The 24831-nt window shown below is 54.9% G+C and overlaps 1 protein-coding gene across 3 annotated transcripts in view; it reads left to right on the top strand.

The window, feature by feature from the left end:
• Positions 1-24831, top strand: part of LOC123350770 (NACHT, LRR and PYD domains-containing protein 1a-like) — a 93029-nt gene that overhangs the window by 55240 nt on the left and 12958 nt on the right. For 2 of the 3 annotated variants that reach the window (XM_044989492.1, XM_044989494.1), the window contains exons 2-4: positions 13064-13099; positions 15335-15427; positions 18444-18520. In XM_044989492.1, the coding sequence (XP_044845427.1) occupies positions 13064-13099; positions 15335-15427; positions 18444-18520 (206 nt within the window). Of the gene's footprint in view, positions 1-9353; positions 9731-13063; positions 13100-15334; positions 15428-18443; positions 18521-24831 lie in introns of those variants that run through there. The other variant, XM_044989493.1, reaches the window with a different exon arrangement.

Raw genomic sequence — 24831 nt, forward strand, 5'->3', positions numbered from 1 at the left:
TAATGGCCACTTTGCTGCACTTTGATGGGTTTGTCCTGTGGCCTTTAAGGCCTGGCTGTCTCCCCCTGAGAGCTTTCACAGAGCACATATCTACCCCTCTTCTGTTTGGTTTACAGTAAGAAAATGATTCCTCGAATTAAGTTCAGCAGAGTCTGTCCCTCCTACATCTAAAGTGTAACCCCTGGATGCTGTGTGGGGATACCCTCTCACCGAGGAGCCCCACCTTGCAGAGGGCAGAGCTTCCTTGTCCTAGGGACTCCCGAGATAACCTGGTATCAGTGCTACACGCCTGCGCTACCTTCCGTCACCGCTCTGGTTGGGCTGCCCAGGAGCAGAGCTGGGGGGGATCGGGGGGCCGCTGCTCCCCCACTGAACACATTGCCGCAAAGTGGTGCCTTTGCAGGAATTTGTAATAAGGTAGAAAGGTCCGGGATTTTCCCCCATGCAGATTGTGGCACTGCTGATTGGCCACCTGGGACTTACTGAGCCGCTCCCATTGGGCCTCCAGCAGCCAGACCCCGCCCCCCTCTGCCACTATGGGGGCGGGGCTGTGGGCTGGCAGGTTTAACTTGGGCTCCAGAGGCAGCCAGTGGCTCGAGCTGCCTGGTGGCAAGGGGAGTCCCGGGGGGGCAGTCAGGGAGCAGGGGGAGGGTTGGATGGTTCTGGGCGGGGGGGACTTTCTGGGGCTGGGGCAGTCAGGGAGCAAGGGAGGGTCGGACGGGAGGAAGTCTGGGCCTCTTTCCAACAGCAAAACACAAGCCTAGAAAAGCAGCCTTCAGTGTGAAGTGCTATCCGCTGGCCCGGGCAGCCTGCACGGCCCCGGCCTGCTTGCCTGAGCTGTATTATTAATGCATTTCAATTGGAAGATGCAGCCTGAGTGATGTAAAGGCCCCAAACGCTGCTGAAAGAGCTGGGACCATTGCAGGTTTTCTCTGCTGGGCTTTTCATCGGCGTCATACACTGCAAACCTGCTTGAGGCACCGCGCAAGAGATAATTATTGAGGAAGTTCATGCAACTCACAGCTTAGGCTCTTCTAAGCTTGCAGCCAGGGCCCAGAAGGATTTGGGAGCAGTTAACAAGTCTGTGTGGTTCAGAGTTTCATTTCCTGGGCCCTGCTACCCAGTCCCACAAGGGAGACTGAGTGAGTAGCTCGGTTTGGCCTCTGCAATCCCTTCCCTGCTTCTTTCCCTTGTGTTTGCAAGGGTCTCATTAACGTGCTGCATCCGAACGCGCCCTCCCTCCAGAGACACAGCCTCCTGGCTTCTCCTTCTTTCTCCTTCTCTCCGTCTCTGCGGTTTTTCCGCATGGCCCGTCCCTTGTCTGTGCTCCCTCCCCACCCCATGCACTGTATTAAGCACGTCTCTGCCTCTCTTGTTTATGGGCTCTGCTGGGATGGCAGAGGCAGCGCTAGTGTTGTGTTCTCTGCTGGGTCTGTTTGGAGCAGACTCTAAAATCAAGCGCTCCCTTTGCTAGCAGGATCCCTCTGCCTGCTCGCAAGGGCTTCTGGCTACACACCAGAGCCAGGTGCTAGGGCAGAAGCAGCTGCCCATGTACCCTCAATGGCAGGAGCTGTGCGTGGTCCCTCGCCCCCCCCACACACACTTTGGATTACGGGGTGTGTCTTGGTGTATATTGGGGGTTCTGGCAGGGGGCGGGGAGTGGTTGGATGGGGTGTGGGAGTCCTGGCAGTCTGTCTGGGGGCGGGGGTGTGGATAAGGGTTGGGAAAGTCAGGGGACAGGTAGGAGGTAGGGTCCTGGGGGGGCAGTTAGGGTGGGGGGGTCTCAGGAGGGGGCAGTCAGGGGACAAAGAGCAGGTAGGCTTAGGTAGAGGGTGGGAGCCTGGGGGGCAGCTAGGGGCAGGGTCCCAGGAGGGGGCAGTCAGGAGACAAGGAGCGGGGGGTGCTGGGAGTTCTGAGGGGGGCAGGAAGTGGGAGGGAGTGGATGTAATTAGTAATTTGATAGGTCGGGTGGTGCCTTTTTTTATGTGTTCACTCCCCCTGATGTTAGAACCTGGCTACGCCCCGGCTGCCCCTTCCAGTCACCCCCTGCTCTGTGGGAGGGAATCCAAATCTCTGTCCCTGAATCTTGGGGTGTTTTAAGCCTCCGGAGCCTGAACGGAGTCCAGCCACTGCCCAGTCACAGGGTCCGTCGGCACACTGCTGCCGTGCAGATCTGCAGTCTAACGCGCCCTTCCCAGAACTGGAACCTGCTCTCCAGCTGCCTCGCCCCTGGCCTCAGGGTTGACCCTTCAGACTCCCCTGTACTTAAACACACCCCCTTCCCAGAACTCCACCCCAAGGCGGGAAGCTTCTGGTTTACTCTTTCTCGCTCTCTCAGTGGCACACAAGCAGTTGTGAAGCAAATAACACACAGACATTTGGACAAGCACATAACAGAATTGCTGTTTTATCATTCCCCTCTATTCGACATTGGCGAGGCCTCATCACGAGTACTGTGTCCAGTTTTGGGCCCCACACTACAAGAAGGATGTGGAAAAATTGGAAAGAGTCCAGCGGAGGGCAACAAAAATGATTAGGGGGCTGGAGCACATGACTTACGAGGAGAGGCTGGGGGAACTGGGATTGTTTAGTCTGCAGAAGAGAAGAATGAGGGGGGATTTGATAGCTGCTTTCAACTACCTGAAAGGGGGTTCCAAAGAGGATGGATCTAGACTGTTCTCAGTGATACCTGATAACAGAACGAGTAATGGTCTCAAGTTGCAGTGGGGGAGGTTTAGGTTGGATATTAGGAAAAACTATTTCACTAGGAGGGTGGTGAAGCACTGGAATGGGTTACCTAGGGAGGTGGTGGAATCTCCTTCCTTAGAGGTTTTTAAGGTCAGGCTTGACAAAGCCCTGGCTGGAATGATTTAGTTGGGGATTGGTCCTGCTTTGAGCAGGGGGTTGGACTAGATACCTCCTGAGGTCCCTTCCCACCCTGAGATTCTATGATTCTATACCCAACAGATAAAGCCCAAAAAGTACAAATCACTTAGACACACCAACCATCCTACCCACAATGCCCCCCAGCTCCCTCTTCCCTTAGAAGTCTTGGGGGCCACCTGGGCTCAGGAAGGAAGGCAGGTAGGGTTTCCCCAGCCTCATCAGGCTTCTCCATGTTGGGTGGCTGCTCCCTCCCCTCTTGAGCTAGTGACCAACCAAAGACCCCGGGAAGATCAGCTCCTCCCTCTGTACAGGTCAGTCTCATCTTATGCTGGGGTTATGTTCCGCAGTCAGCACGTAAAGCGAAAACCGCGTATAGTCAAAATGACATTGAGTTGAATGGCGGGCGGAATCGCCCGCACTACAGGAACAGTATTTAAATAGTTGTTTTTCTCTTTTCTTTTTTTTTTTTTTGCCAACCGCATAAAGCTGAATTTGCGCATGTTAAATGCGCATAAGATGCGACAGACCTGTCTGGTGACATCCTGCCAGCCTCAACACATGACCAACCCCCCCAGTAGGTGGCCGCCATAGGAAAACAACTGCTCTGCTAACCCAGTTCTGATGGGGGAGGGAGGGGCACACTATTGTTTAGAGCAATTACATTTCAGTGGCCACGCATTTTAAGTCAAGGACCCTCCTGTGTTATTCTTTCCCCACCAGCATTTGCAATTACAGCCCAACATGGAGGCAAATGGACCACAGAGAATGCAAAGGGCTGCAGATTCAACATGCAGTTTGCAGCTTGGTAAAGATACAGGGTTCATAAGCACACAAACAGAATTCAGAAACTGTACAGGTAGAAACCCAAATAGTCACATTTTCCCTCTGGACTAGAGCAGTGCTGCCTAAAGGCTACTTCTCATAGAGTACAGCCGCTGGTACAGAATGCTTAGCAACATGGGATTTCACTAGCACATCAGCCCTGTGCTACCCTCAATCCATCGTCTTCCGACACAATGCCCTGTCGTGTGTAAGATCGCATTTCTTTTAAAGGTGCTAAATGGTCATGGCAACGGATAGGTGAAGGATTTCAAGCACCATCGACCACTCTGCTCCTCTGGCACAACCAGACTGCACATTGCAGGAGTGAAGCTTGTTTGTGCAGGAGCCAGAGCACGCTTGGGAGCCAGGTCAGTTCAGTGGAACAAATTCCTGCAGCAGCCAAGAACCACCACGCCCCTCCCCCAGTCTGACCCACATGCTCAGCACACTGCACTGATAAGTGCACAGGCCCATCAGATTTTCTCTCTTTTTGAAATTTTACTTTCTTCCTTCGGCGCAGAATGCGCAGGTGCCATTACCCCGTCGCTTGTTTCTCTCTCCTTGGAAGGTGCTCAGGTGGCGATGAGCACGGTATGAGCCCTGACTAGAATAGATGCACAGAGGAATCCACCTGGATTGCTGAATTACAGCAGTATGGTGGCCTTAAAGGGCCACAGTGTTATCAATGGAAATGCCCCGAAGGGCAGGGAAAACCACCCACACGTTGTCTCCTGTCTCGGTGTTTGGGTGAGGGGCTATTGGGAACCAGACCTGCCCAAACCTCAGGCCTTGGCTTTAGGTCCCCTCCAGATGCCCTGCAACTTCCCAGGACTTTCAGTCATGTAGCCCCAGGGGCTACGGCTGGTGTTGGAATCAAGGCAGTGATATTGAACAGAGGAGTAATAGAGATATGGGGCCTCTCCGGACAGGCTGCTGAGACGATGGTCCTGGAGTTATGGGCCCCACAACTGTCCAGGTTCATTTAAAGCAGGGGAGCTGCATTTTCCTGATTTAAATATCTCGTTTGTCATTCTGTTCCCAAATGGCAGACAGAACCCCAGATCTGTGGGAGGGGCTGTCAGCTGAGAGAAGTCTCTCAGGCTTGGAGAAACCTTAGTGCAATTGGTGTATTTCTGTGCAGTGCTATTTTTGAACCATTTCCCCTGATCCCGGAGAAAAATAATGTTAAAATGCAATAAAGGCTGAGAACACATGTTAGCAATTTAAGGTAAAATACCTTATAGAGATGTTGCAATTATCTGCACACAAGCCTTATAAACATGGAAATTCAGAGTCAAGGTGGAACGTAAAAGGAATCCAAATGTGTTAAACTCTGGAAATGCAGCCAGACAGCCTTAACTCTGCCCTGCAGGGACACCCTGCAAACACCACCTAGATCAGGGGTTGGCAACCAAAGATGGCACATGAGCCGATTTTGCCAGGCACACGGCTGCCAGCCGGGGTCCCGTCCGCCGGCCCCGCTCAGCCCGCTGCCGGCTGAGTGAACAGAACCCCAGGCCGGCAGGAGCCGAGCGGGGCCAGCGGCCAAGACCCCAGACCAGCGACAGGCGCTCCCCGGCTCCCCCTCACCGTGCTTGGGTTCTGCGGCTCCCGGCAGTGGGAGCCGCCACTGCCCCTCCCAGAGCTCCCCCGCTCCCACTGCCTCAGCACTCTGCGGGGTGAGGGGGGGCTGTGCGTGCGGCAGCCTGGCAGTGCCTTTTCCCTCCACATGGAGCCAGCGTCTGACCGGCATGGGCATGGTAAGGGGAGTCCCGGGGGGCAGTCAGGGAGCAGGGGGACGGTTGTATGGGTCATGAGTTCTGGGGGTCCTGTCAGGGGGCGGGGAGTGGTTGGATGGGGCGTGGGAGTCCCAGGGGTCTGTCTGGGGGTGGGGGGTGGATAAGGGTCGGGGCAGTCAGGGGACAGGTAGGGGTAGGGTCCTAGGGGGGCAGTTAGGGTGGGGGAGTCTCAGGAGGGGACAGTCAGGGGATAAGGAACAGGGAGGCTTAGGTAGGGGGTGGGGTTCTGGGGGGCAGTTAGGGGCAGGGGTCCCAGGAGGGGGCAGTCAGGGGACAAGGAGCAGGGGGTTCTGACAGGGGCAGTCGGGATGGGAAATGGGAGGGAGTGGATGGGGGCGGGGCTAGGGCAGGGCTCTCCCCTCTTTTTTGATTGCTGAAATATGGTAACCCTAGGCAAGGGGGGAGCCGGGGGGCGCATGGGGGCTGGTGCCTGCATACATCCACTGCAGCCTGCAGGAGCCCCCTGGGGGGCGCTGGGCCGCAGCCTGGGCAGGTGGGCGACTGCTCCCCGCTAGCAGCGCCGCTGCCTTTGCAGGGCTGCTGCCCCCCTGCACCGCCCCCGCAAGCCGATTCTCTGGCTCTCCGGTGCCTCCGGAAGGCGGCTCCTCCCTGCCGAGCTGCTGCAGTGGCCCAAGCCTGGCAAAGCCAGTGAGTGGACTTGAGGCAGAGGCCACCGGGGTGGGCTGGGGACAGCTCGCGGGGGGGCTGTGCACCCTTCAGGGGAGTTCAGGGGGCGGGGAGGGGGGAACCTGGTCTAGGGAGCAGCCCCTGGGCACGGCTGGCCCCTGGGCACGGCTGGCCCCTGGGGTCTATCAAGGCTTGTTGGGATTTGCCCCTCAAAGAACTGATGTGCAAGGGGCGGTGGGGGGGGGTGCAAGGTGGAAGTTTTGCCTAGGGCGCAAAATATCCTTGCACCGGCCCTGCCCCAGGGGGTACCTGCGCTCCAGGTTAAGAACCACGGCACTAAACTGATAAGATCTGCATTTTAATTTAATTTTAAATGAAGCTTCTTAAACATTTTTAAAAATTTGTTTACTTTACATACAACAATAGTTTATAGACTTATAGAAAGAGAACTTCTAAAAACGTTAAAATGTATTACCGGCACACCTTACATTAGAGTGAGTAAATGAAGACTCGGCACACCACTTCTGAAAGGTTGCCAACCCCGATATAGGGCACTGGAGCCATTGGGCCGTGAGTTCCCTCGGGAGCCCGGGCACCAACGGCACTGGCTCTCTATAGGGCATTGGAGCCGTTGTACCGTGAGTTCCCTCGGGAGCCCGGGCACCAGCGGCACTGGCTCTCTGTAGGGCATTGGAGCCGTTGTACCGTGAGTTCCCTCGGGAGCCCGGGCACCAGCGGCACTGGCTCTCTGTAGGGCATTGGAGCCGTTGTACCGTGAGTTCCCTCGGGAGCCCGGGCACCAGCGGCACTGGCTCTCTGTAGGGCATTGGAGCCGTTGTACCGTGAGTTCCCTCGGGAGCCCGGGCACCAGCGGCACTGGCTCTCTATAGGGCATTGGAGCCGTTGTACCGTGAGTTCCCTCGGGAGCCCGGGCACCAGCGGCACTGGCTCTCTGTAGGGCATTGGAGCCGTTGCACCGTGAGTTCCCTCGGGAGCCCGGGCACCAGCGGCACTGGCTCTCTATAGGGCATTGGAGCCGTTGCACCGTGAGTTCCCTCGGGAGCCCGGACACCAGCGGCACTGGCTCTCTGTAGGGCATTGGAGCCGTTGTACCGTGAGTTCCCTCGGGAGCCCGGGCACCAGCGGCACTGGCTCTCTATAGGGCATTGGAGCCATTGTACCGTGAGTTCCCTCGGGAGCCCGGGCACCAGCGGCACTGGCTCTCTGTAGGGCATTGGAGCCGTTGTACCGTGAGTTCCCTCGGGAGCCCGGGCACCAGCGGCACTGGCTCTCTGTAGGGCATTGGAGCCGTTGTACCGTGAGTTCCCTCGGGAGCCCGGGCACCAGCGGCACTGGCTCTCTGTAGGGCATTGGAGCCGTTGCACCGTGAGTTCCCTCGGGAGCCCGGGCACCAGCGGCACTGGCTCTCTATAGGGCATTGGAGCCGTTGTACCGTGAGTTCCCTCGGGAGCCCGGGCACCAGGGCACTGGCTCTCTGTAGGGCATTGGAGCCGTTGTACCGTGAGTTCCCTCGGGAGCCCGGGCACCAGCGGCACTGGCTCTCTGTAGGGCATTGGAGCCGTTGCACTGTGAGCTCCCTCGGGAGCCTGGGCACCAGCGGCACTGGCTCTCTGTAGGGCATTGGAGCCGTTGTACCGTGAGTTCCCTCGGGAGCCCGGACACCAGCGGCACTGGCTCTCTGTAGGGCATTGGAGCCGTTGTACCGTGAGTTCCCTCGGGAGCTTGGGCACCAGCGGCACTGGCTCTCTATAGGGCATTGGAGCCGTTGTACCGTGAGTTCCCTCGGGAGCCCGGGCACCAGCGGCACTGGCTCTCTGTAGGGCATTGGAGCCGTTGCACTGTGAGCTCCCTCGGGAGCCTGGGCACCAGCGGCACTGGCTCTCTGTAGGGCATTGGAGCCGTTGTACCGTGAGTTCCCTCGGGAGCCCGGACACCAGCGGCACTGGCTCTCTGTAGGGCATTGGAGCCGTTGTACCGTGAGTTCCCTCGGGAGCTTGGGCACCAGCGGCACTGGCTCTCTATAGGGCATTGGAGCCGTTGTACCGTGAGTTCCCTCGGGAGCCCGGGCACCAGCGGCACTGGCTCTCTGTAGGGCACTGTAGCTGCTGCACTGCGAGCTCCCTCAGGGTATTGGGATCACAAAGGTAATAAAAGAGAAGCTGCTGGCTGGCCCCAGGCAGAAGCCTCTGGGCCTGGCGTGGCTGAGTGCAGGCAGGGTCCTGATCACAGGAGCTGGTGGGCAGCTGGTACAGGCAGCCAGGCTCCTGCTGCCACCCCTCCCCCAGAGCCCCCCACTGTCTCCATGTCGGTGGCCCTGAGAGCTCAGCCTCCCAGCTGCTCAGGGTGGAGGGGGGTCCCTCCGTTGGCCCAATGCGGGAGAGGAGCAAAAGGGGAAAAGGTCACTTCCCCTAAACTGTCTGAACTTGTGTTTAGCTGTGATCCCGTGAGCACCTTTCCCAGACCTGAGTCTGTGTGAGCTCGAAAGCTCGTCTCTCGCCCCAACCGGAGTTGGTCCAATACACGAGATTAACATCCTGCCCCTCCCCCCCGTCGCTCCAGTGTCCTTCAACCCACACGTTACAACAACACTGGATGGTACCGTCGGGCCAGTGATGAGACAACGGCGGAAGAAGGGAGAGGAGATGAGAACGAAGGTAAGACCTGGGGGGCTGAAGGGGGAACAGGGGTGAAGAGCATTGGTGAGGGGAGGAGAAAGGGAACCAGAACGGAGGGAGGGAGGGGGATTTGGGGGGAGAGGGGAGAGGAAGGAAATTACTTCTCAGCCTCTGCAGGCCAGAGTTCAGTTGAATGGAAATAGAGGCGCAGAGGAGAGGGAGAGAGAAGAGAACCAGGATCCCTCGAGGAAGCAGGCGAGAGGAGCAGAGGCAAGCGATAAGGCCGGGGAGGGGTTAACATGAGAAGTGGGGGAAATGAAGAGGGGCGACGTGGGGCAGACTACAAGAAAAGGGGCTACGCAACACGGGGAAATGCCAGCAGCCTCCGGGTTTTGTTTTGAAGCCACAGTCCCCCTGGGAGCCCTGCGCAGCGCGGCCTCAGAAACACCCGGCCGGGCTCCGAGGCCTGGGCTCCTGGCCAACTGCAGTTTCAGTTTCTCAGGAAGTGGCTGAGAGCTCTGAGTGGGGTGGGAGGAAGGGCAGGCCGGCCTAGGGCCTGGGAGCTGGGGCTCTGCTGGGGGCAGAGAAGATCCCTAAATCCGGAGGAAGGGGCGGGCGGGGGGCTCTGAGTAATCCACTGCCCGGCTCTGAGAGCACAGTCTGCACAGACAGCCCCGTGGGGCTCAGACTTTATGGAGCACAGACCCACTCAGAGCTCTGCAGCCACTGGCAGGGCACAGGGCACAATCTTTATTAGAGAGTTGAGTGGCAAAGTGAGTGTCCTGGACGTGTGTTGGGAGGACACTGGGCTGGATCTGAAGAGGAGGGTGATACAAAAAATCGGACTCTACAGTGTTGACTGGATTAAACTGATATTCGCAGACAAACAGCTGGAAGATGCCAGGAGTCTGCGGCACCAAGGACTGACGAATCACTGTGTTGTCCATGTGTTACTGAACTGTAAGTGCAAGGTGACAATGGGAGGGTCAGCAGGGAGGGGAGTGCAGGAGAAGGGACTGGATAGGGTGGCCAGGAGAGTGGGTGATCGGGGGAGGAGGGAGGAGCTGGGTGATGTTGTCCTTACGAGGGGCTGGTGACGGCCTTTACCAAGGGGACGGATCGGCGGAACTGAAGGAAAGCACAACCAGGATTGCTGAATGAGCCAATGGATTTTACTGCCCAGGGCGCATCTCCGGGGAGTGTCTGAGCTTTAACAGCATCCGGATGATTCCCACAGGCAGACCCCCAGTGAGACCCAGAGCAACTCATGGGGCCAGGCAGGGCTGGCGTGGTCCTACTGGCAATTGCTTACCCAGGAGACTTTGTTTGTTCTTACTTAGATTTGTTGTTTTGCCAAATAAAAGCCACCCAGGCTGATGGGCTGCAGCTCCTCTGTATGGGTGGGGGTGGAAGAGAATGGCAGGGGGGAGGGGCTGCAGGAAAGGAGAAGGGTCGCTAGGCACCCTGCTCCTAGAGGTGGGGGGGAGGCCATGTCTGGACAGCCCACACATGTATAAAAGAGCTGCCATCACGTGCAAACATGGGACAGGAGAGAAGAAGAGGAACCTGGGCCTTGCCTCATCTGCATGGAGGGAGGGGAGAGAATGGAAAGCCCCTTCCCAGCAGTTGGGGTTGTGGGGGCAGGAATGCAGAGTGCCCCATCCAGGCCGGGTGTGGGGATGAGAAGGTGGTGGTGCCCCCTCTTAGCAGCAGGCAGGAAGGTGCAGCAGTGGGGCAGATCTCGGCTCCCAAAAGCCAGGAGAGCAAGAAGAAGGAAAACCCCTCCTCCCGCAGGCTAGGAGTGGGTTCCCAGGGATAGATTCCAAGGTCCGAAGGGACCATTGTGATCATCTAATGTCAGACCTCCAGTAGCACAGAGGCTGTCAAACTGCCCCTCAATAATGCCTAGGGCAGAGCTTTTTAGAAACAGCCAACAGCTAATCCACCGCGACCCTTGGGAAATTGTTTCGATGGTTAATTACTCTCACCGTTGTAAATTTGTGCCTTATTTCCAGTCTGCATTTGTCTAGCTTCAATTTCCAGCCATTGGGTTGTGTTGGACCTTCCTCTGCGAGAGTGAAGAGCCCAACATTTATTCTCCGTATAGGTACTTATAGATTGTGATCAGCTCTCCCCTTGACCTTCTGTTTGTTAAACTACCTAGAGTGAGCTCCTGCCCCGGCAGGTTTTCCAATCCTTTAACCATTCTCGTGGCTCTTCTCTCAACATTCTCCAATTTATCAACCTCTTTCTCGAATTGTGGGCACCAGAACTGGACACAGGATTCCAGCAGTGGTCACACCGGTGACTAACACAGAGTAAAATAACCTCTCTGCTCCTACCTGGGATTCCCTGTTTATGCATCCCAGGATCGCATTGGCCCTTTTGGTCACAGATTGGGAGCTCATGTTCCACTGATTGTCCACCACGAGCCCCAAATCTTTTTCAGAGTCGTTATTTCCCAGGATAGAGTCCCCCATTCTGTAAGCAAGGCCTACGTTCTTTGGTCCTAGGTGTTTACATTTACATTTCACTGTATTAAAATCAATATTGTATGTTTGCACTCAGCTCACCTAGGGATCCAGATGGCTCCATATCAGTGATCTTTCCACTCCCCCAATTTTTGTATCATCAGCAAACTTTATCAGCGATGATTTTATGTTTTCTTCCAGGTCAATGATCAAAATGAGAAATAGTGTAGGGCCAAGAACCGATCCCTCACTGGAAACACACCCGGTTACCTGGTTGATGATTTTACTCAGTTTTTAATCCATTTAATGTGTCTGTCGTTAATTTTATATCATCCTAGATTTTTAATCAAAATATCATGTGGTACCAAGTCAAATACCTTACAGACATCTCAGTATATTACGTCAGCACTATTACCTTTATCAACCCAATTTGTAATCTCATCCAAAAAATATAGCAAGTTAGTTTGACAGGGTCTATTTTCCATAAACACACCTTGATTTGCATTAACTTCATTTCACTCCTTTAATTATTTATCAATCAAGTCCCGTATCAGCCGTTCCATTATCTTGGCCAGGATCAATGTCAGGCTGACAGGCCTATCATTAACAAGGTCACTTCATTTACCCTTTTTAAAAATTGGCACAACATTAGTGATCTACCAGTCTTCTGGAGCTTCCCTGGCACTTCAAGACTTATTGAAAATTAACATTAATGGGCCAATGAGCTCCTTAGCCAGCTCTTTTAAAACTCATGGATGCAAGTTATCTGGACCTACTAAGCTAAAAATATCTAATTTGGGTAGCTTCTGTTTAAGATCCTCCCAAGATACTAGAGGTATATGATGAGACTGTATTATCTGTTTATTCCCCAAATATGGAACAGAAATATTTATTGAACACTTCTGCCTTTTCTCCATTATTACTGATAATTCTACCATTTCCACCTTGTAATGGACCAATACCATTATCAGGATTCTTTTTGTTCTTAATGTATTTAAAAAGCTCCTTTTTATTGTTCTTATCTCTGCCATAGATGTCTTTTTGTGTCCTTTTTCTTCCCTTATCAATTTTCTACAATTCCTAACCTCTGATTTATATTCATAATTATCAGCTTCCCCTTTCTTCCATTTGTTGTTTATATATTTTTTTTATTTTGTATAGCTGCCTTCACATTCCTCTAAACCAGGTTGGTTTTTTTAAACCAGTACGGCCTTCTTTCTAGACTGTGGCTTTTTGGGCATCTAGTAAGGTGCTCTTAAATGATTCTCAATTATCATTCACATTTTTCTGATTAAATTCTTTCTCTCAGCTGATTTGTCTCAAAATAGTTTTCGGCTTTGTGAAATTGGCCCTATTAAAGCAGCAAGAATATATATTACCAGTCTGGACTTTGCTTTCACTTTATAAACGTAATCAGATCGTGATCACTTGTATAAGGAGACGGTGGGATTGAATAGACACTCAAGTTCCACTTAGGAGGGGCAGGGTTTGTTCACTAGTGGGAGGAGCTTAGATACTGTTTCCACATCTAACAGGCAGCAGCCCACCCCATAGTCTCTCTATCCAGTCAGAGAGCAGCAAATCTGCAGGGTAATAATTGTACGGGTCTCACCCTGCTGCCCCAGCAGGCTAGAAATAGCAGAGCCCCAGCACCATTCAGTGGGGGAGAGGGACCCAGCCATCTGGGACATAATATGGCAGCAAAAGGCTTCTTTCTAAAGGGGCTGAGAGCAGGACTGGGAGAGTGGGGGAAAGGTGGGAGAGGGATACTTCTCTTTGGGGCTGAGGGTCCTGATCTCACTCTCTGATGTTTGTTTTGCAGTGCGCGGTGGTGGTGATATAAGCGCCCTTCCTCCAGGTAAGAAGAGCCGCTGGTTTTTTCCACTTTGAATGTTTTCCCTTTAAAAGCGCTGCTCGGGGAGAGAGCAACAGGCTGGATCCTGGGTCTGCAGGGACAGATTGAGGAAGGCTGGCTGTGCTCTGGAGGACTGAATGCAGAGTTAAGAGTCAAGAAATGGGCTCTCTTCCCCTCTCTGCCACTGATTTGCAGTATGGCCTTAGGTGTGTCACTGCGTCTCACCTCTACTCACTTCCCCATCTATGAAATGGAGGCAGCAACCTAGACCAAGCCCTGACAGTGGCGTTAGTGCAACAGCAAGGCAATACAACGTTAGGCTGTGGGAGGGCAGAGGAGTTATGGGGTGGGATCAGGGATGGTGTTGGTGTTACCAACAGAAACAATGGGGGATAGGCAGGGCTGGTGCAACCACTAGGCAAAGTAGGCAGTGGCCTAGGGCTGCAAGTGGTTGGGGGTGCCCAGGGCCGTCCTTAGGCATAGGCAGCTGCATAGGGCACCTTAAAATTTGGGGCACCACTGGGTCTTAGTGTCCACCCTACTGGTTTTCCTATCCCTGTTCTGACCCTTCCTGCAGGCTCTGAGCCTTCCCGGGGAGGGGATCTAGTAGTTAAAAGAGAAAAAGTCACCAGCCTGCCAGACCTATTACAACACTGAAACTGTTCAAGAGCCCGTCAAGGGGTAATGAAGACATTTAAGAGGCATTTGTCAACCCCCAGGTATCTACTGTCAGTTTCTGAATGTCCTGACAAAACCAGTCCTGCATGACTGTAATATTTACTCAGAACATGTCAGTCTACAGGACCTTAGTTTAAAATTTGCTTTCAAAATATTTCATTAGTGAGTTGGTGAAAATTATAAAATCACATCTCTAAAAAATCCTTGCATAGATTTTTAGATCACAATCATCTTTAGCCTTAAATGCTTGGATCTTCAGACATATGGTTTTTTAAATAAATTGTTCAAAAGACCCACCCTTATCTAAAATACAAATTGTAATTACTATAGTAAAACTTACTTCCAAAGTCTTCCTGTCCTTTCTGTCCATCCATTTCTCCCTTCACCCCGTCTCCTCCCACCCCCAAGGAAGCAACAGCCCTTTGCTTCCAGATAGCTGGACAAAGAGTTTCCCTTTCTTTACTTCTGACTATCTGATGAACTAGTTTTAAGCAAAATCAGTAGCTTAGTAAGATATAAAATCCTTTGTGATGCCTAAAATCTTTGGAAACAGGTTTTTTAAAGTTGGTGAAATTTCATAAACGTGTATTGTTATGGAGATCATACACAGTAAATTAGTGTCCCTTTTTCTAAAAGCAATGAACATTGTTATGAACACACTAAACCTCTGTGACTGATTAATTTAAAATGATGTTTGTTTCAGTGAGTTAAATATGTAGTAATCTGGAAAGAGTACATTTAAGAGTACATTTAAACTATAAAATCAGCTTAGAAATACTGGTTAAGAACATGTAAAACAGAGAAGAGCTGCATCATGTATTCCACAATATTGAATGTTGTATTCGGCAGGACGGCTGACTCACCCTTACTACAAAGTTTTTGCAAACAATTGTCTGACAAACTTCAGGGCATATCAAAAAACTTGTGACTGACATTTTTTATTCCCAAGTTTAGTGCTTTTAATTAGGTACCTTCTGCATGTCCATTCTGCGTGAGGGAGAGGGTACAGGGGTCTCTGTGGGGAACTGTGACTCTCCACCACTGTGAGGCGGGCTGGGTGTCTTGTTATTCTTTCTGCCTTGTTCCTCCGCCCCCGCTGGGCTGCAAGCTCAGGGTGCCGTGGGGCATAGGGGCACCAGTTTAATATTACTGCATAGGGCCCTATAAATCCTAAGGACGGCCTTGGGGGTGCCAAAAAGCAGTGCCCAGGCTCCGCAGGGAGGAGCCGCCTTCCGGAGGCACCAGAGAGCCAGAGTGTCCTGCTTGCGGCGGCAGCGAGCCCCAGCCATGGAGGAGCCGGCGCGGCGCAGGGGGGCAGGAGCCCTGCAAAAGCGGCGGCGCTGCTAGCGGGGAGCAGCCGCTCCCCCTGCCCAGGCTGTGGCCTAGCACCTCCCGGGGGGAGGAGGGTGGGGGTGCAAGGTTGAAGTTTCGCCTAGGGCGCAAAATATCCTTGCACTGGCCCTGGGGATAGGGTGCAAACTGCTCTCTGGATGTCCAGTCTGTGTCGGGTTATTTCCCAGAATATGATCTCAGGTGACAGTGGTTTCTCTGCTATTCCAGTCTGTGACTTTCCTGCTGTAACTGCACAAGGCAGAGAGGGAGCCCAGCCACATTCCTCATCTCCGGACAAAGCAGAACCTGAGGAACAAACACGTAAGGGGCCTCAAGAAATTATAACTGGGTGATGCAGAAATAAACCCTCCAGAGAAAACAATGAAACGCTAGTGAGAGAATATGACAGGAGCTCTGGAGCAGCCTCCTGCTAGTGCAGCACCAGCTTGTCGCAATAGGTGGTGATGCAGAAGCATTGGCTGTGAGGGAGCCCCCAGGTACTCGCGTCCCAGCCTCTCCCAGGCAGAAGGGTGGTAGAAACACTGGCTGTGGGGAGCCCCCTGCTACCTCCAGGGTTCATTGCCAGGTGAGGGTAGACTGTGATATTCTACCACCCTCCTCCCACAACCAAGGGCACCAGAATCTTTGTAGAAGCGGGGGGGGGGGGCAACAGATGCTGGAACTAGGGGGGTTTCAGGGGGCCATGTCCCCCCACTTATTAACATGGCGTACTTTGGGGGGAAGTGGGCGGCATTGCCCCTCCAAACTGCAAGCCCATGTGAAAAAGGGGAGCATGGCCCTCTCACTTTTAAAAGGAGGGGGCCATGACACCCCGGTTTGCAGCGCCGCTTCCTACAACCGAAACCCACCCAGCTGTGAGACTAAAATGAGCTTCCACATGCATAGATTGTGCAGCTCTTCCTTGTATGCTTGTCCCTCTCCTCGCCTGAGCTGTGACATGGTTATCGGTGTCGGCCCTTTAAATTGTCACCTTCAGAGAGCCAGCGTTCGCCCCCGTTCCTGTGAATGTGAATATGGAATCCCCGCCCCTCTCAGAGCTGTTGTTTCCGGCTGTTGGCAGACTCAGGCAGACATCACGGCATCAGGTTCACCTGGGCCATGTTTTGTAACCACGGGGGCTACAGGCTTGATTTTCTATTTTAAATGAAAAGTTTGATTTTGAAGCACAAGTTTCCATCACAAGAGAAGGGACCGGGGCATCAACTCAAATCCGACTCCAGCCTCTCCCAGCAGGACAAGCTCCTGGGGAGTGGGGCAGGAGCACCAGAGCCAGCTTTAGGAAGTGCAGGGCCCAATTTGAACATTTTCGGCAGGGCCCTGGCAGGGATGACTAAAAAAAAACAACATAAAAAAAAGCCTTTCATTTCTTAGCAACCGATTCCCTATAAAAAGTTCTGATTAAAGGGAGGTGCCACAGTATGTATTTTTTGTACCAATAGGGTTACCATACGTCCGTATTTTAAAAATTCCTCCCGGATGGCGATTTAAGAACCAAAAAGCCTGACATGTCCCGGAAAATACGGATGTATGTTAACCCTACCTAAAGTTCTTTTTTAAAAAGATGGGCCTGAACTAGAAATGAGCTCCGTTTCACATGTGTGGGTCCCCGCCACTCCCTGGGGGTGTGGGTGTGCACATGTGTGGGTCCCAGCTGCTCCCTGCCCCCCTCATTGAAGGTGTGCAGGGTTTCTGCCCTGGGAACTGCAGGGCACCAGTGGACATGGGGCTGGCTGGAGGCAGGGCAGGGGCTGACTGGAGGTAGGGTCTGGCTGCAGGCAGGGCAAGGCGTGCGGGGCTGGCTGGAGACGGGGGTGTGGGGTGGTTTGGCTGGCTTGAAGACTGGGCAGGAGGTGCAGGGCTGATGCGGGCAGGGCAGGGGGTGCAGCGCTGGTGCAGGCAGGGCAGGGGGTGCAGGGCTGGTGCGAGAAGAGCAGGGGGTGCAGCAGGAGCTGGCTGGAGACAGGGCAGGGGGTGTGGGGCTGGCTGGAGATGGGCTGGCTGCAGGCAGGGGCTGGTGCAGGCAGGGCAGGGGGTGCAGCAGAGGCTGGCTGCGGGCAGGACAGGGGGTGCAGGGCTGGAGGCAGGACAGGGGGTGCAGGGCTGGTGCGAGGGCAAGGGGGGCAGCAGGGGCTGGCTGGAGACAGGCTGTCTGCAGGCAGGGGGTGCGGGGCTGGTTGCAGACGGGCTGGCTGCAGGCAGGGCAGGGGGTGCAGAGCTGGAGGCAGGGCAGGGGGTGCAGGGCTGGCTGGAGACAGGGACTGGCTGCAGGCAGGGCAAGGGATGCGGGGCTGTCTGGAGACAGGGGGGTGTGGGGTGGTTTGTCTGGCTTCAGGCAGGGGGGTACGGCAGCGGTTGGCTGAAGACAGTGCAGGGGGTGCAGTGTGGTGCAGGCAGGACAGGGGGTGCGGGGCTGGTGCGAGAAGAGCAGGGGGTGCAGGGCTGGTGCGAGAAGGGCAAGGGGTGCGGCAGGGGCTGGCTGGAGACGGGCTGGTGCGGGCAGAGCAGGGAGTGCAGGGCTGGAGGCAGGGCAGGGGGTGCAGGGCTGGCTGGAGACAGGCTGGCTGCAGGCAGGGGCTGGTGCGGGCAGGGCAGGGGGTGCAGCAGGGGCTGGCTGCAGGCAGGGGGTGCAGGTACAGGGGGTACAGCCCACCCTGTACGGTGAGTGCCCCCTGCTCCTCCCTCCCCCACCAGGGTAGCAGCAGTAGCCCGGGGCTCCCACGGCTATTTAAAGGACTAGGGCGGCAGAGGCAGCTGGAGCCCTGGCCCTTTAAGTAGCCCCCTGCTACCCCAGGACTCCGGGGGCTATTTAAAGGGCCTGGGGCTCCCCTGCTTCTACCACCCCAGCCCTTTAAATAGCCCCCAGAGCCCTGGGGAAGTGGTGGGGACTCCAGCAGTGGGGCTCTGGTGGCAATTTAAGTGCTGGGAGCCCCAGGCCCTTTAAATTGCCTCCTGGGGAAGCCGGGCCGCCCCGGTACAGCGCACCAGCTCTTGCCAATACGCCGAACCAGGGCTTGGGCATGGGGCCCTCTTGGGGGGGGGCTGATTCAGGGGAATTGGTTGAATTGGCCTAAAGCCGGCCCTGAGGAGCACTGGCTGGCAGGGAGCTCCGAGTAGCTGCAACCCCAGACGGTCCTAACAGACCCCCCACTCTGCATGTAAAACTTGTTCTAGGGGAATCCTGCCAGCTCAGGGTGCGGAGCCCTGCGCTGTGCTGAGTTTCAGCGCCCAGTGTGTGAATGCCACAGCTCTAGAAACGCAAATATCACCGGACAGACACAGTTTTTAATATGCAATGTTCTCTGTGTTCCCTCTCCAGGAGAAGCAAGAAGAGCAATGGCTGCATGTAGATACTCTGCCATGTTAACGGGAAAATGCAAGAGGTGTGTCGGAGAGGTAAGGGGCTGTTTTCTCACAGCAGAGACATGTCAGTTAGTTTAACAGTTCCCACTGGGGGTACGCAAGGGAAGTGTCACAATAATGGAGATCAGGAGAACAGGAATTGCCAACCTGGATCAGACCTGAGTGATCCTGTCTCTGAGCATGGCCACTGCCAGGTGCTCTGGAGGAAGAACCCCACAGGAGGCAGTTGTGGGGCAATCTGCCCCCACATTAGGACTCATCCTGGTCCCTAATAATGAGAGATTGGTCTGAGCCCTGAAGCACGAGGTTTAATATCCCTGCCAATATTTTTGTGAGAAAGACAAGGTGGGGGAGGTAATATCTTTTATTGGACCAACTTCTGCTGGTGAGAGAGACAAGCTATCAAGCTACACAGAGCTCTTCTTCAGGTCTGGGCAAAGAACTCAGGGTATGGCTACACTTGCAGCTGTACAGCGCTGGGAGTTAAACCTGTCTTCGTACAGCTGAGTAGGGAAAGCGCTGCAGTCTGGCCACACTGACAGCTGCCAGCGCACTGTCGTGGCCACATTTGCAGCATCTGCAGCGGCATTGGGAGTGGTGCATTATGGGCAGCCATCCCAGCATTCAAGTGGCTGCAACGTGCTTTTCAAAAGCGGGGGGGGGGAATGTGACAGGGAGCGTCGGGGAGAGAGTGGATTTTTGGAGCCGACACTGTGTCAGCAGCTGCTTTGCAAGTTCTGACCCCCTCCCCCACCCCTCTCCCACTCACTGAAAGCAAACAGCAGCTCTTTGTTTTTTTCCTCACAGACCAGATAAGCAGCCGCTCACCGAAACGGACCCCTCTCTCTTTCCCCCTCTCTTCAAGCAAACACTAGCTGTGGGCGTTCCAAAGGGAGCCCCCTGCCTCTGCTCACTCACAGCAAACAGGAGCTGTGTTTGTTTTTTTAGATAAGCAGCTCCCGGAGCCCGGAGTTCACAACAAAAAAAAAAAGCGGAACCTTCACTTAAAAGGATTATGGGGAGTTTCCAGAGCTCAGTCACTGCATATTAAGGTTATTCCCTATTTACACTGGCACCCCAGTGCTGCAGCAGCAGCGCTATTCTCTTTATTCCTCTCGGGGAGGTGGGGTACAAGCAGTGCTGTAGCCACGGAAATACAGCGCTGTATGTGCCTTGCCAGTGTGGACAGGGAGTGAGGTTCAGCGCTGTGGGCGGCTTTATTGCGCTGTAACTCTCAAGTGTAGCCAAGGCCTCAGAGCAGGGTAACAGTTAAAAACAAGGTGGAACAGATTGTTTAGCCATAAGTACTTAGCACAAATGTAAGGGACCATTCAAGGTGGAGTGGCCTGTTAACACCTCCGCAGTGATAGGATAAAAGGGGGGGGTTTAGTGGGTTACAGATTGGTGTAATGAGCCATAAATCCAGTGTCTTCGTTCAGTCCATGATTTTTAGTGTTCAGCAGAGTTATGAATTTAAGCTCCCAGGCTCATCTTTTGAAAGTCTTGTGTAGGTTTCCTTTGACTGGCTAAGCAGCAGTTCTGCAGAAAAGGACCTAGGGGTTACAGTGGACGAGAAGCTGGATATGAGTCAGCAGTTTGCCCTTGTTGCCAAAAAGGCCAACAGCATATTGGGCTGCATTAGTAGGAGCGTTGCCAGCAGATCGAGGGAAGTGATTATTCCCCTCTATTCAGCACTGGTGAGGCCACATTTGGAGTATTGCATCAAATTTTGGTCCCCCCACTACAGAAGGGATGTGGACAAATTGGAGAGAGTCCAGCAGAGGGCAAGGAAAATGATCAGGGGGCTGGGGCACATGACTCATGAGGAGAGGCTGAGGGAACTAGGATTGTTTAGTCTGCAGAAGAGAAGAGTGAGAGGGGATTTGATAGCAGCCTTCAACTACCTGAAAGGGGGTTCCAAAGAGGATGGATCTGGACTGTTCTCAATGGTAGCAGATGACAGAACAAGGAGCAATGGTCTCAAGTTTCAGTGGGGGAGGTCTAGGTTGGATATTAGGAAACACTGTTTCACTAGGAGGGTGGTGAAGCACTGGAATGGGTTACCTAGGGAGGTGGTGGAATCTCCATCCTTAGAGGTTTTTAAGCTCTGGCTGGGATGGTTTAGTAGTTGGTGTTGGTCCTGCTTTGAGCAGGGGGTTGGACTAGATCAGGGGTCTCAAACATGCGGCCCGCGGGCCGCATGTGGCCCGCGGAGCTCTTCCCTGCGGCCCGCGGAGCTCCCCAGGGGAGCTCCGCAGGGGCCCCCAAGAGAAGAGCGGAGGCTCCCGCCTCCGCCCCTCTCCTGGAGCCTCAGCGTCTCCGGCGGGGCCCCTGAGCCCCGCCCCGCTCAGAGACGCGTGGTGAGGGGGCGGGGCTGGGAGCTCCAACGGGGCCTGAGCCCCGCCCCGCTCAGAGCGGCGTGGGGAGGGGGCGGGGCAGCTGCCTCCGCTCGGCGTGGAGCTCACAGCCCCGCCCCCTCACCACGCGGCTCTGAGCGGGACAGAGCTCAGGCCTCGCCGGAGACGCGCTCGGGTAAGGGGGGCGGGAAAGCGGGACCCGCCGGGGCCGGGGCCGGGGCCGGGGCCGGGCCCGGGCCCGGGCCGGGGGGTGGGGGAGGGAAGCGGGACCCGCCGGGGCCGGGCCGGGGGAAGGGAAGCGGGACCCGCCGGGGCCGGGCTGGGGGGGGCGGGGGAAGGGAAGCGAGACCTGCCGGGGCCGGGCCCGGACCCGGACCGTGGGGGGCGGGTGGGGAAGGGAAGCGAGACCCGCCGGGCCCGGGGGGCGGGGAGGGAAGCGGGACCTGCCGGGGCCGGGCCAGGGGAAGGGAAGCGGGACCCGCCGGGCCCGGGCCGTGGGGGTGGGGGGAAGGGAAGCGAGACCTGCCGGGCCGGGCCGGGGGGTGGGGGAGGGAAGCGGGACCCGCCAGGGCCGGGCCGGGGGAAGGGAAGCGGGACCCGCCGGGCCCGGGCCATGGGGGGGGGGGAAGGGAAGCGAGACCCGCCGGGGCTGGGCCGGGCCGGGCCGGGGGGCATGGGCGGCAGGTTATATACTTGTGTGGGGCCCAGGCCCCAGCAATATTCAGGGCTGGGCGCCCTGCTCCAGCAATAGTTAGAGCTGGGTCTCTTCCCGCCCCCCCCCCCCGGTCCTGCCTGGATCGGCCCCGGCCACCGCAGGTCTCCCCCCGCCGCCGCGACCCTGCCTGGAGCAGGTCCCAGCCCCCGCCTGCCACCCCCCCTCCGCGTGTTCCCCCCCCTCCGCCGCGTTGTGTTGCGTCCCTGCCTGACAGAACGCAGCGCGCCTCTCCCCTGCCTGCTGCCCGGAGGGCTCCCAGCAGATTTGCTGTCTGCTGCCGCAGGGTCCTAGTGCCTGCCCTCCGCCAGTACTGGCAAGGCAGGCTGCCCTTACCCTGAGCCTCTCCAACCCCAAACCCTCAGCCCCAGCCAGAGCCCTCATTCCCCCCGCACCCTAATCCTCAGCCCCAGCCCTGAGCACCCCCACATCATGAACCCCTCATCCCCCTGCACCCTAATCCTCAGCCCCAGCCAGAGCCCTCATCCCCCCGCACCCTAATCCTCTGCCCCAGCCCTGAGCGCCCCCACATCATGAACCCCTCATCCCCCCGCACCCTAATCCTCTGCCCCAGCCCTGAGCGCCCCCACATCATGAACCCCTCATCCACAGCCCTCACCCCACACTCCAACCCTCTTCCCTAGCCCTGAGCCCCCTCCTGCATCATGTACCCCTCACCCTCAGCCCCACAGCCCTCACCCCTGCACTCCCTCCTATCCCCAAACTCCGTCCCAAAGCCTGCACCCCCACCCCCTGCCGCAGCTTGGAGCCTGCATCGAGCACAGAGCCTGCATCCAGACCCCCTCCCCCACCCAAACTCCCTCCCAGAGCCTTAGGCAGTAAATCTAAGTGCGTGTTTTGTCCTTTGAGTGAGGTGCATTACTGAGTGTATATATTTATTAAAACTGCGCGCGCTTAGGGGAGGAGGTGGAGAAGAGACAGGGCAGGGGCGGGGCCTCATGGAAGGGGTGGATTGGGGGTGGGGCCAGGGGCAGCAAGGGGGCGTGTCAGTGATGCGGCCCTCGGGCCAATGCACTAGTCCTCATGCGGCCCTCGGGGTCATTTGAGTTTGAGACCCCTGGACTAGATGACCTCCTGGTTTGTGGCGAACTTGCTTCTGATGATGAACCTGGAGAAGTTGGGGGGTTGTTTGAAGGCTAGAAGTAGGGGTTCAGGAAAGATTTCTTTCAGGATGGGGTCCCCATCGAGTATGAGTTGTCATTATTTGATGATACCCCACATGGGTTCCAGTGTGGGGTCATAGGTGACAGCTAGGGGTATGCAGTTGGAGGAGGTTTTATTGCTGTGTTGAAGCAGATTCTCTTGGGGAATTTGGGTGGGTATTTGGGTCTGTTCCATGATGTGATCTACTTCTGTGGTGGAGTGTCCTTTTTTGGCGACGGTAGTTTTGAGTGTATTAAGGTGTATATCCCAGACTTTGTCCTCGGCTCATATTCTGTGGTATCGGAGTCCCTGCTGTAAATGATACATATCTTGGGGTGTTTGGGGTGATCAATGTTTCACTCCTTTTGCCTTTGTAGTTTAAGGAATAACTCCACTGCCACTTGTGACATGTTGGTCAGAGTGAGCAGCATACTGCTCAGCAGTTCGGGGTCCATTTCTGCAGCCCAAAGAGGCAGGACGCACAGTACACAAACCGTTGAACGATGGTGCCAAATGCAGACAGAACAGGGATTGCTGGGATGCAAAACAGTGCATCATGGGGCATTGGGACAGGATCCAGGATGCCCCACGACCCCCTCTGCCTTCCCACAAGTCTTAGCGGCAGAAGAGAAAGAGGTGCTCTCTGGGATAGCTGCCCAGAGTGCACTGCTCTGAATACTGCTGCCAGTGCTGCAAGTGTGAACACGCTATTGTGCAGGCAGCTGTCAGTGTGAACACACAACAGCGGTTTTCCTTCAGTGTTCTCTGAGCCACTGTAACTTTGCCTGTGTAGACGTGCCCTCTGAGTTCTTGTCCCAAACCTGAAGAAGAGTTGTGGAGCTTGAAAGCTTGTCTTTGGGCTAGTCTACACTGGCAACGTTAAAGCGCTGCCACAGAAGTGCTTTAACGTGGCTTGTGTAGTCGTGGCAGAGCGCTGGAAGGGAGCTCTCCCAGCGCTCTAAAAACCCACCTCCATGAGGGGCGTAGCTACCAGCGCTGGGGCACTGTCTACACTGGCGCCTTGCAGCGCTGAAACTTGCAACGCTCAGGGGGGTGTTTTTTCACCCCCGTGAGCGAGAAAGTTGCTGCGCTGTAAATTGCCAGTGTAGACAAGCCCTTTCTCACCAACAGAAGTTGGTCCAATAAAAGATATTACCTCCTCCACCTTCTCTCTCTAATACCCTGGGACTGACAACTCTGGATGTTCTTGATCTCCATATAAATGTTCACTCCATATTTGAATCCCATTAAGTTCTTGTTCTCAGTGACTTTCTGTTGCAGGGAGTTTTACAAGCTAACTACCCACTGTGTGAAAGTCTTTCCTTTTATCAGCTTTGAATTTGCTACATTTTAACTTCACTGAATGTCCCTTCTTGTGTTATGAGACAGGGAGAACAGAAGTCCCTGATCTAGCTTCTCTATAGCAATCAGTGTGATAGGCAGGGCTGATAACTCAATCCAGTATTAAAGTTGCCTAAAACTTCCCATTGTAACACCCCGTTACAGCTTAGAAATGTGCCAAACTTTAATCATTTGGCCTGAAATTTTACATCCCCTGTGTTTGCCTCAGGCTGAATTCTCTTCTTTTAACGATTCAACCATATCCGAGAACAGGGCTAGGGGAATACACGTTGTTTTGCCAATGTTAAAAAATTCTGGCAACCTTTTCTTTGAATGGTTCTAGCACCCGGCCTTTGGAGCTACTTAGGAAATGCCAGAAGTAAGGTCGTCTATGCAAACTTAATTCACTCCCTGGTGCACATCCATTATGATACAGTCTCCAATTCCACGATCACGTACTATTCTCTCCACTGACCCTCTGCCTTATTCAGTGCACAGAACACATGGCGCCCACTCAATGAGCAGCTATTCAATATTTTCATCATCTTCAGCAGCAGCTGCTGCTCGTCCGTGGCACAGCTTTGGCCTCCGTCTATGCATCCACCCATCCATTGGTTGAAACCATCTCCAGAAGTCTCCCCCTTACCCCTGTTCAAATACTGCAACAACCTAGGAAATTAATACATAAAAATCTTCATTGTGAAGCTTTTAAGTCTGCTACACATATAACACACCTGACATAAACCCACAACAGCAAGGAAATGAAACGC

This window comes from Mauremys mutica, chromosome 16 (genome assembly GCF_020497125.1).
Source record: "Mauremys mutica isolate MM-2020 ecotype Southern chromosome 16, ASM2049712v1, whole genome shotgun sequence".
NCBI lineage: Eukaryota > Metazoa > Chordata > Testudines > Geoemydidae > Mauremys > Mauremys mutica.